The sequence below is a fragment of the Helicoverpa zea genome, chromosome 18 (assembly GCF_022581195.2).
Source record: "Helicoverpa zea isolate HzStark_Cry1AcR chromosome 18, ilHelZeax1.1, whole genome shotgun sequence".
NCBI classification, from domain to species: domain Eukaryota; kingdom Metazoa; phylum Arthropoda; class Insecta; order Lepidoptera; family Noctuidae; genus Helicoverpa; species Helicoverpa zea.
The window spans coordinates 2,586,369-2,598,812 of NC_061469.1; the positions used below are offsets into that span (position 1 = coordinate 2,586,369).

The window sequence follows — 12,444 nt, forward strand, 5'->3', positions numbered from 1 at the left end:
TTTTTTGATAGTACAATTGCAGAAGATCTGGCAGCAATCTCACTTTTAACGTTTGTGACAAAAATAAATGGATTGCATTTGCGATTAAAATTCAGCTTATCCAGATTCCTATTCCTGCAAGAATATTTTTAACGTACCTAGGTAGTTTGAATATAGTTGTCTTAGTTAATGTAGATGCCGTTGTTGTCTTTTGTAGCATGTGATATTTTTGGAAATCCTGAATTAGGTAATCAGAGACCCCAATAAAAATAAAAAAAAACTTTTTTTTTGTATAATTTAATTTAGGTACTATTTATTCAATTATAAACAAACAATCTGTGCCACAGAAAACAGCAAAACAAAAACCTTTCATTGGTAAATTCATAAAAATTATGAGGTATTTTATTATAAAGTCCGTCTAACATGTAATTGTTAAATCCTGTTATGAAAAAATAACAACTTTTGTCCTTAACTGTACCAGCGTACAAGCATTCGTACCACAGGCAACCAAGTACATCCATCGCGCCGGGATGCATGATCCAATTGCCGTCCGCTAAATTGATACTCTATTTGGCTCAATTAAACATTAATTAATACCATTAATGAACAGTAGCAACACTGGCCGTCTATTGTTCTGCGTTGACTCAACCCGTTGGTACAGTTTGTACCTACGCTATTTTTGGTGTCATAGTCATGAGTGGTAAAGGGTTAAGATTTGTTTTGTATTTGGCTTAGGAAATGTAATTAAAATAATATATGAAAGCTGATGTAAATTCATATTTTTATATTCATCACAATCATAACATTTAAATAATTAGCTGTAGGAGCTATTGCCCGTACCCGGATAAAATATATAGCCTACTAGTTTCCGCCAGCGGCTTAATAAAATAAATATAAAATAAAACTTTCACATCCTACTTCCTACTTATATTATAAATATGAAAGTTTGTGAGAATGTATGGATGTATGTTTGTTATTCAATCACGCAAAAACCGCTGGACCGATTTGATTGAAATTTGGTATGTAGATAAGTGATACCCTGGATTAACACATAGGCTACTTTTTATCAACACACCAGGCGGGCGAAGCCGCTGGCGGAAGCTAGTTTATAATATAAGTAGGATGTTACCCGAGGATAATGTAGCTTCCTGACACTGAAAGACTTTTAAAAAATATTTTTCAAATCAGTTCCGCAGTTTCGGAACCTTAAAACAGTCAAACAAAATGTTTGCTCTGTTATTTATACCGTTTGTAAAAACATAATGCAGTTTAGGCACAGATTAAGCCCAAATTATAAATAAGAAATAGGCATGTACATATGTTTTACCCTTTTTGGTTTTAATTCCCCGAGGGCCGAGAAATATAAAAAATACTATAATTTCCTTTGTTTGTTCATCAGCGGGCAGTCGCCCAACGTTGCACAGACTCCTCTGCAATGCTTCGCTACTCTGTTCGATCTCCGGTTTGTAACTATATTTAATTACATATTTACTTATATTTAAGCAATGATAATATAACCTAGTAGAGGTTTTATGAATCTAGATTCAGTACTTTGTCATGCTTGAGCTTCTAAGCGTACCATTTCTAAAATACCCACATCCAATATGGAAAAATACTCAATATAAAAGCTCTGTCCTTACAGACAGTATTTTAAAAACCTATAAACACTAATAGCCCATTCATCACACTATAATTTATAAATCAACGGCACCACGCGCCCAAAACGAAACTATAAAAATAAAAATGTCACACAAACAACAGTTTAATAGCGGAACCGATCTCAATCAAGAAGCAAAAATCGCTCGGACAATAGGGCGCATTCACACTGGCCGTAATAAATCGCAGCGACCCGTCGCGATGCGATTAAAAAAGCGGAAAGTCGAGGGTGTGTCCCTACGTCGCTATAGGCGATCACTTAACGCTAAATTGAGTCGAATCTGGTGGATAAACAAAACGCACGTACGCCACGCGACTCAAGCGTGTTCTCAAGTGGACTATTCATGCTAAATGTACCGTAATTGGATCTTGATTTTGTTGCGAAGACTAAATTACGTGACTCATTTAATGTTGTATTTGTGTCTTAATAGAGTTATCTAGAGGTGTATCAGATAGGCACATTTCAATTAATAAGAAATGTTTATTTTAGCTTTTTGATGCCTAAATTAATTGGAAGCTTTAAATTGAATACACCAATAAATCTCCGTCCATGCATCGATCGATCCAGAGTCCGTGTGAAAACAAACTTATTTTCTATTACATAATTTAGTAGGTAAATAGGTGTAACGATCAATAATAGCCTTTCTGTAAAAAAACTTTAAACTTTTTCACACTAACCAGTGCTACGGTATTGTACGTACTCAATGAGATCCCCCGTTGCGCGCTGCGGGCAATCGACAATATTTGGCGATAACGCGCGCGTGCCGCAGCGATCTGACAGTCAGCGTGAAGTCGCCTTTATAATGGTAATCAACAGCTAGAAAAAATTGTTTTGTTGCGAAACATTTGTTTTTGTAATGTTTTTTTTCATGATATCTTGTGAGGGTAACAGTGTTTTTTTTTTTCAAGAAGTGTTTAAGAATACTCAAAACTCAATACCATATTAGGTTACAAATGTAATAATTGTAGTAAAATGCATGGTGGTTTTCAGGTCGCAATATTTCACTGGTTATTACCAGTTTAACAACACATGTATTTAACTCAAAATAATATAGGAACTTTAATATTCAAACCAATAATCTCTTAACACACTTTAATGGACTGCAACCAAAAATACTCAATGCAACCAAAATATTTTCCCAAATACACAATATTGTATAACTCAATGAGACATAAAATACCCTTTACACACATTAGCCACGCCGGCATACAATCGCATAGAGAAAATGTCAAGTGGCTATAAAAAATAAATCAAATAGCCCACTGATCGGCACGGGTTGAGATTGACTAACCCTTCACTGACCGTATGCGGGTAAAATGGTACACGGGTAATTATTATTTTTTACCCTTCTTTTAGTTAATTTGTTGAAATTTTTTTGACAAAATTGTACTGTGTTGAAAATCTGTTTTACCGACTTATGTATGTATTTTGCAATCAATACCGGTGGGTCAAATATTATTTTGACTTGACTCTATCAAACATATTATATTCATTATAAACCTATGATATATTTTTGTCTACAGACATTTAGCTATTTTAGATAAATGCTATTTCTTATATTTTTACGTAACTTTTCCCGGATATTCATCAAGTCTATGTGAACATTTTTTTTCAGTAAGTCGTTAAGTAACATTTTTATACATGAAATAGTTAATAACATTGTTGTGAAAACATGGCATTGCAATCAGGCTAAGATATCTAACTCTGCCAGCTAAAAGGCACCAATCTACAGCTAACTCCTAAACTAATATTGGCAGAACACTAAATTGCAACTAAATTCGCTGTCCGGTAACAAAACTAGCACGGACCGACACCGACACGACGACCTAACGACTTTACCTTCGTTTGTCAACTCTTTTACCTTTTACCCCACAACGAAATATAAACCCTACCTATAGTATCATAGGGTTCAATTTTGTTGTGTCAAAAGGGTAGAGGGGAGTGTGAACGGTTGCCATGACAACGAATACCTACGGGTTAAGTTGGTATCAGAGGGTTGGGATGTTTGTCTAGGTATTTGGGCAGACATTTTATGGTTATGGTTTGAGTTTAAGTTATAACCTGTTCTCATAGGAATAATATGTTGAATTTTACTCAACGATTTATAATAGAGATGAATGAAGTATAGATTCTGAAAAAACTTTTTTCGCAACGTTACGTTCAAAAAAAGTTGCCAGTATCGATTTCTCATTAGCCAAGAAAATCTTATTTACATCTCCATTCATTAACTTAGCCAAAACTTTTGCAAAGCTATTAATTATCCCAATCAAATAACAATATTAATATCGCATCAATCAATTGGAGTTGCTCCGTCATGTCCGTTTTAATTCGAAAGTTCATTCTCATTAATTATGGCGAGGAAAAACAAATTAAAACCGCCGTGGATTGAAGCTGATGGTTCATCGCGTGTATTGTTTTCATGATGGATATTTAACTTTATATTTCATCCAGATTAAGCTAGGATTATTTTGCATTTTTAGTAGACAAAACTTTCTTATCCAATTTGTACAGCTAAATATTTTCTGGTATAATGATGAAAAGTCTGATAGAGACTACTATTTCAGAGGACGATCAAAGTAATCCAATAACCACATTTGAGCGGCAAACTTCTCTCAAACTTAGTAAACAAATTGATTCGATATCGCATTAGAATAGTTTGTAGAGCACGCTAAATATTCATCGGGGTTATATTATTAGATTTTTCCGTCATAGAGGTAGACAGAGATCTGGGAGCCGGCGCTCAGCAAGTCGCGACTCCGTCAAAGGCACGAGCGATTCCTTGCAAATTGTATTTACGCGTCCCGCGGGCGTGCCCTTATCGAGTTTGCTCTCAAAGAGCCGCCATTTTTAAAACTTCCATCGACTCAGGTAGAGGATCCACGGCCAATTGTGGTTCCGCTTTGTTCTTTACCTCCTTTATAGGGTTGACGAAGTTAGCCAGTTTCGGCGCACGAATAATTTGTGTTCCCGGCCGCGCGATACGATTACGCGAGTTTCGCCCGAATCCGATCCGCCGCTTGTCGGAATCGAATTGTGCCGAGCCGCTTGAGCGGAGTTAGCAAGCGAGAACTTCGTTTGTTACAAACATAATGTCCTTCCTTGTAAATTATATTCCAACCAGTCTTCTACAGCCATGTTAATTTAATCGCAATATCTTCAAGCTGTTACTAGGTTTATCATTTATGTACGAAGCTGGTGTAAAAAATAAATGTATAGACAAATAATCTCCACACAACACATCGGGCGGGGTGTACGAAATGAGCTCATTTCTATTCCGCGCACAAACAAATTCATAACTCGCCGAAACTCATAAAATCATCCACGAAACACACTTTTATTAAACGAAAACAGAGCTAACGCGGTCTGCGCATAAGTTAACATAACATTCCATTCCTTGTTAAAAGATAAATTAGAGCGAGCGCGTCCGGCGTGCAAATGTATTCGCGGAGCCAATCTCTCGCTCCCCCGGGCTGCCTCGTAATTGCTTAAGAGAAAAATCCAAATGAGAAATGAAAAGGGATTCCCTTTTCAGAGGAAAAATTATATAATTGAATATCTTTTCGTAAGTATTATGAGGTATAAAATATGATAATTGAGTTTTTGCTTACGGTGAGCGGGCGGGCGCGTCGCCGCTTATTACCGCGCACAACTCGGATCATCTCGTTTGCTCTGCTCCACTTTTATAATCAACGCGCTGAGTTTACGTCGCGAGCGTTTTCATCTCGATAATCGGATCAAGGATATCGATCAGTGTATTATTCGATACAGAGAGATTTGTTCTGTGATTCTGAGCACTGGCTGTAAGATTGAACAATTATTCCTATAGCAGTATTCTTGCTCGCTGTTATGTAATCATCAATTTAGTCGTTGTATAAACTAGTGCCATTTAATAAATTCGTTTTAGCGTGTAAATGTCAACTGATCTAACCCTCGTATAAAATCATCGTATTAAACCACTAATTGATAGTGCACATACAAAACATCATCAACAGAATCTTTAACAGCGGTTTTATGATTCAATAACTTAGTTTCAAAAGCATATAGGTCACCTATATCTAACTCCAATCGCTTAGCTTGCCAAAAAACGTCAAAAAAATCATATCGGAACGTTGGAAACTGAACAAAGCCATATAATCCTGCCTTAGAGAAAAACGTTTGATTGAATTTCCCGTGTCGTCGCGTCGCCGCGCCGTGTCGTATCGTTAGCAATCACGAGTGTTTGTCGTAAGCCGGTTAGTGAATCGTGCTTCTCACTCGTGACTTGATTCCTTATGAAAGAAGGTGGTGGATTTGGATGTACCTAGTGTTTTGTTTTGGGGTTATTTGAAGTTGGTGATTTGGATTTAGAAGGTTTATATGATGATGTAGTGTGCATGAGTTAGTCTGTAAAGAGTCAACAGGGAATTATACGAACATACCTACATAACAAAATTGGAAATTGTGTGAAACTATCAATCGTGAAGTCTAATGTCAGTACATAATGGAGTGAGGCTGATGTAACTACTAAAGAAAAGTCAAACAAATTTTCTGAAACTATAACTGTAAGTGGTTATTGTGGTTAGGACTATCTTCATTATTATCTCTAATTCTCGCTTTTATTGAGTTTCCTTTATAGCCCATAATAAAGCCTTCCACAGCTTCTACAAAAAAAAGCATTTGAAACTTTCTTAACACACCAATAAACAAACGATAAATAAGCATCACATAACCCAACTTTAGCGCATCGACTAGGGCGGGGCTTACACCCCAATAACAGTTATTATCCGGAACGCGTATAAATAACAGCTCCGTTCACAGGTAGCTAGCTGGGAAGGAGCAATTTCACTCATGAATAATGTACTACAGTCCGCCCCGTAAACGTGTTACGATTTTTCATAATAGCCCCTTTTGATGTTAGAAACGCTCCAAGTTTCTCCTCCCCGGAATAATTCAAGTTTTATGTTATGCAATTTAGTTTTATATTCTACTTCTTGAGTAAATCGGTTTGGGTTGTAGTTTGTGAATTTGTTAGTTGGGAGTTTGTGTTTTAAGGTGGACTTAAGACATTGCAATGGGTATATACGTAGGTTTTTGACTAATTTAACGAAGTTGGTCCTTTATCTCGCTAAGTTAACGTCAGAAGAGTAGAATGAAAAGATGAAGATAAATAATAACTATCACATCATTCAAATAAATTATGATGCAACAAAAAACGCCTCATCATATTAATATCATCACACTATTAACAAGATATCATATCACATATAATTAACAAACAAAATTAAAATTATGCTAATGACCCCCATTCTGAGAACAATAGGACGGGTTCTGCAGCTAAAATGCCATTTAATTGTGACGGAACCCTTTCAGTCGCGCACTAATTAATACAATTTGAGCGCGTAATTAGAGAACACGTGTGATGAGCTCTAGTGTTGGGAAACGATGTGGTCGATATCGATGGTTTTGTGATAGGTGCATTCTAATTTATCGATAGCTAAGCAGGTACATGACATTTATGTAAAGTAACTGTTTCATGACAAATGTAAAGTCTGAGAGGATATTTTTATTATGATAGATGCACTAGTTTAAATGAAAGTCACGTTCAAATTGTGTTTTATACATGTGGTAAGTAAGTGCAAGGACGCACATAATAAAGTTACATTTGATTTACTTCATCTGTTGCTAGTTATCACGGCTCATTAAACTATATTTTCTAGTTACTTCTAAAAGCATTAAAAAGTAAACTATCAAATTATAAATACGAGTGAACACACGAAGTCTCATGAAAGTTGATTGAATAGCACATCAAATATGAGCGCACAGCTGAACACATTACGTTAGTTCGCGACACATAATGCCGTTAGTTCCAAGTGGCTAGATGTGCATTTTATTAAACCTAATTTTATGACCGCTTGAGTAATGCCCACTTCATTATGTGCAATACAATAATTATAGATGTACTATATAACTTGTGTGACAGCTTTCATTAATGCATGTAGCTTCATGAACATGAAACATAAACTCAATTTCAATTGTTCACAAGGAGTGGATAAATCGAAAATTAGCAATCATTATATTTTGAACATAAACAACTATCCATTCTCCGAGCCTTTTTTCCCAACTATGTTGGGGTCAGCTTCCATTCTTACCGGATGAACATAAACAAATAATAATGAATGAATTATAAACAATGTATGTAGGTAATAAAAAAAACACAGTAAAATTGAGTTTTTTAGCCGCATATTCCCATCCCAAAACAAGCCGAAACAATAATTCCATTATCATTATTAACTAACTAATCAAACCAGATTTCAAATATCGATATAAAAGGTGAATTCGCTAAAAATCCCAATTCCCATCACTACGTCAGTTGTGACGCGTCACACATTCTCCCGGCCGCGGGACGCAACGCATTAATTTATGCCTTTTTTACGCAATAACGCTTAATTGGACTTTATTTATCACTTTTAATTTTTCTAATTTGATAACTCGGTATGTTCTCATTGAAATTTATGAGTCAAACGATGATGCTGTCTCAATTCGTATGCGTAATGTGAACGAATGTGTTTCCATTGAGCTTGTGAGAAGACCCCAGCAGTTTGGTTGGTACCCTCTGTTACATTAATATGTTTGGCGTTTTATTTGTATTAGCTTTCATCAGTAATTGACTCTGCTACGGTTTATATCTTAACCAGTTTAAGATTAAGCTGTACTCTATTTATTTCACTTTTTATTTCAAAACTCTGTGTAAAAATAAAATGTAGCTAAAAATCAGTGCACCTGAATACAATAGTTACAATTACCTAAAAAATTGAACCATTATTTAAGCAGTAAGTAGCTGGGTTGTTTTCTTGTTTGTCTGTAAAAAGTCCTACCAAGAAAGTTTATCTTTAGCTAAATACCTAAAGAAATGGAGTATAGATAGCTTTGGATAGAGGATGCCACCGCCAAACAAGTTTTTCCGAAAATGAAAACAATAATCCCATTCCTCCTATTTTTACTAAATTAATAAATAAGTAATACTTTAAAAATCACGTAGGCAAGTATCCTTATTGTTAGTAAGGACGTTTCGATCGGCTTACCCGTATTGGGGAGGTCGGGGATTTTTAAACCAGATGTAAGCAGTTTAAAGTCCGCGGGGAGACGCGGCTACATTAGCGGCGGTGGGGCAAATGTTATTATTTGTTCCTACGGATTACCGACGATTGATGGATGACGTTAACTGTCAGGAATGGATATTATGGCTATTACATTATAAATACTAGCTTCGTTTTCTAGAATCGGTATGTTGCTAGTGCATTTATGTCACTTTTTTAAAGTTTTTTTTTTAATGGTTCATTGGCAAAATGACCATGCTATAGTTTTCACTAACCCTTGCTAGTCCAGTCAGGAAAGACGCATACGTGAAATTGTGGTAAAATAACAAAAAGACACATATTTTTATGTATAAATGTCAACTCACGGTTTTAACTAACATTCAGTTATATGCGAATTTTAGTTAGGTACTTATTTATCTCCTTATTCCAAGTGTCTAAATTGATCCGAATATCTTATGTATAGTTAAACAAATGATTTAAAAGATAATAATGACAAACGGTAATACACGCTATATCCAAACATCTAAACACAATAGAAGACCTACAAAAAATTTCAACAAAAAATAACACTTCAAAGCCGCTATATTCTTTCAACCCTCTCGTATTAGCGTTGTTATCGACTTTTGATGTGACCTCCAGCGGTTTGGGGTTGAGTGCAACTGTTGCAATCAAGTGGGGATGATGCCTCGACAAGCACGATTACGATATTATAGGTACACTTGTACAATTATTTGTTTAATTTGGAATTTTAATTGCGGTTTGGCTGTTTGTTTGGAAAATAATGCTTTTAAACTGTCTTTAAGATATGTTAATATGATAATTTTTATAAGGTTGTAATCTTAGACATAAAAAAGAAAGGTCAGCACCATTTTAAATTAAAACGCCTTTGACCAATAAAATTTAACATTTAAGAAATTTAAAAAAGCAATAACTATCTTAATCAAACGCTTTAACGTAAGAAAGTGCTTATTAAAAATAATTTCATGCCTAACTATTTAAATTATTCAAATCACATTGTGTCAAAGTGAAAATAGAGCATTCATAACGAAACCTATTTCAGTGTAAAGCAATTTATTTGAGTGCTCCGAGAGATTGTACTGCAGCTCAGACTTCTACATAATACAAGCGAGAGAAATAATAAAAAACGACAAAATACACCAAACTGAAGGCAAGACGAGTGCAAAAGAAAGCTCGTTTATTTATAAGGTCGCGTCGCAAACGCATTACCAGATTACCCGGGTCTACCCGGTCTACCCTACGCGTAATTCCACAAATGGGTGTAACTCGAACCGGGCCGGTTTAAAATTGAAATTTATATGCGGGCATTATACATGAGGCGGGATTATGGAACTCAAAGAAAATGATCGCGGACCACGGACCCCCGAGAGATATAGTTCGTGGAGGGAATAAATGTCAAGCACGGGTTGTGCTTCTAGATTATTGATCTCGGTACATGTAGCAGACTTTTTTGAGTTAAATTGTATCTATATATCTGCTTTGGATATAAGTATATAACGCGTCTGTCTCTATCAATCTCAAAGTTAGAGTGTTAAAACAATAAAATAGACTTATAAGTAAGATTTATTTCAAATCGGCATTAACTTAAGGAACATTAAAGTGGCGATTTGTACTACTATTGCCATTGATATGGACCTACCATAAACAGTTGATCCTTTGAGCTAATATCATTTCGAGTACAAAATATTACAATTGAACATGAAGCCCAATGGGTTATCAATATATCACTTTAAACCCTGTGTGATTCACTCGTAATATTATTCACTGGGTGAACGCAATAAACAAGTATTACCAAAGTGACTTTAACTAATAAGGGCTAGTGACTAATATTATCGTGGTTATGCACTGATATGAACACACGAGTATGGTTATTGAAATGAACCCATGTCTGAAATGTGATGACGGGAATGCGTCAAGATCTAATGTTGTGAATATAATTTGTTGAACGGAGATATTTTGGCGTTTTCAAAGAGAGACATTAAGTAACTATTTATTCATTTACTATGTCCAAAAGAAAAACTCTAAACAATAAATTCTCAAAACCAAAATATGACTGACCATTATCCACGAAGCGGATTACAAAATACTTAATAAACAAATTGTATATAATATTTAAATTAAAAAAAAACATACCGCTGTATTTAAAAGGGAGTCGGTGGCTTGTAATATCTTGAGAGGGAGAGACGATTACAGCTATTAAATATGCATTAACGAATTTTTCTCCTTAAAAGCTGAAAAAAATGGCGTAAAGAGAAAATTGGCAATTAGACCCCTCCCCGTGCGCCTCCCACCTTCGCAAAAGAATTAAATTTACTTCTTAAAGATACATAAATTGAGTGTTAGGATGCTTTAATATTTTCCTTTTGCGAGTAACGTTGTAAATTAGCTAATTTAAATGTATACGCCTTGTGTGGTTACTGTGTAATTCGTGTTTTTGTGACGTTTTCGAAGATTTATTCTTTTTGGTATTTAGTTATGCTTCTACGCGTAGCTGGGTTTAGTTGTAATGAGCCTTAAAGTTAGTGTAAAACTGCTTTCGTCAAGTCAATCTTAACCACCTTTGGCCATAGAGTTGTTTTGACCATAGAAGTTGGTCTTCATACCATATATACTATACTACGAATAAAAACAATAGGTTAATGGTAGAACGGATGTGTTACATTCTGCTGAACCTATCTTAGCATCCTATAAAAGCCGCTGACGCAACAAAAACAACAAAATTCAAAACCCAAAACTAAACACAGCTAAAACAAAGCGGGCGTGTCTCACGTTATATGATTGTCTATGCCTTTGATATTCAGCCTCATGAAATGCCTGACACGGGCCTCTGCATAAATAATCAAAATATAGTCGGCCCACTAACTGAATACATACTGTTGCACAAATGAGAATTAATAATGCAGAATGATAAATTGACACTAATTACGTGATGTCGACGCGCCGGGCCTTATGCCAGTGTTGCCAGCTTCATGTGTACATTTTCTAGTAGTCGACGGTGTTGCCATGTGAAGTGTTAGCCGTGTTAGCTGTTATTAGTTGTTTATATAGGCCTTTGTTACCTACAGTAGGTGAAAGATGGATTGTTTTAGAATTTGTTTTAGATCAGACATCAAATTTCTCAAAAGGGCGTTACAATTTGACTTATTTATTTGAAAATAATAATCAACATTTAGGTATAAAACACCGGGATTTAGAAGCAGTGCTTCTTCAAAGTATCAAGTCTTTGCTGAAATGCGAGAAGACTATTTCGCGTTTTAGATGTCAGTGTATGTTTCCATAAGACCACTTTTAACTGACTTCAAAATTAGAAGGAGGTTCTCGATTATTCGGAATCTTTGGATATGACAATTTATTATATGCAATTTGTCGGAATTTTTGTTTATGAAAATTTACTATTCCTTTCTCTGCAAAACAGCTTCCACAATTAAGAATATTACCCCATCCTCCACCATAGCTACCTACAACAACTATAGGCTACTTACCCGGGTAGGGGCGGCTATAGTGTCGCTATAATCAGTTAATTGCATGAATAATTGATGATCGTCATTAGCCGCCGACCGCGTCGCCGTCACACAACCGAATATAGGTTAAACGACCGAATTCCTGAATATTAGCTGCTTGAGTGCTGGGCTGGGCTGTGTATGATGAGATAATGTCATAGAAACATTCAGGTAATATGTGTTGACTGTTGATATAATGATTCGATGATTCGGA

The 12,444-nt window shown here is 35.5% G+C and overlaps 1 protein-coding gene across 1 annotated transcript in view; it reads left to right on the forward strand.

The window, feature by feature from the left end:
• LOC124639103 (pituitary homeobox 3) overlaps window positions 1-12,444 on the forward strand; it is a 65,655-nt gene that overhangs the window by 48,715 nt on the left and 4,496 nt on the right. The window contains exon 9 of the mRNA XM_047176332.1: window positions 1,379-1,441. Coding sequence (XP_047032288.1) covers window positions 1,379-1,441 — 63 coding nt within the window. The remainder of the gene's footprint in view (window positions 1-1,378; window positions 1,442-12,444) is intronic.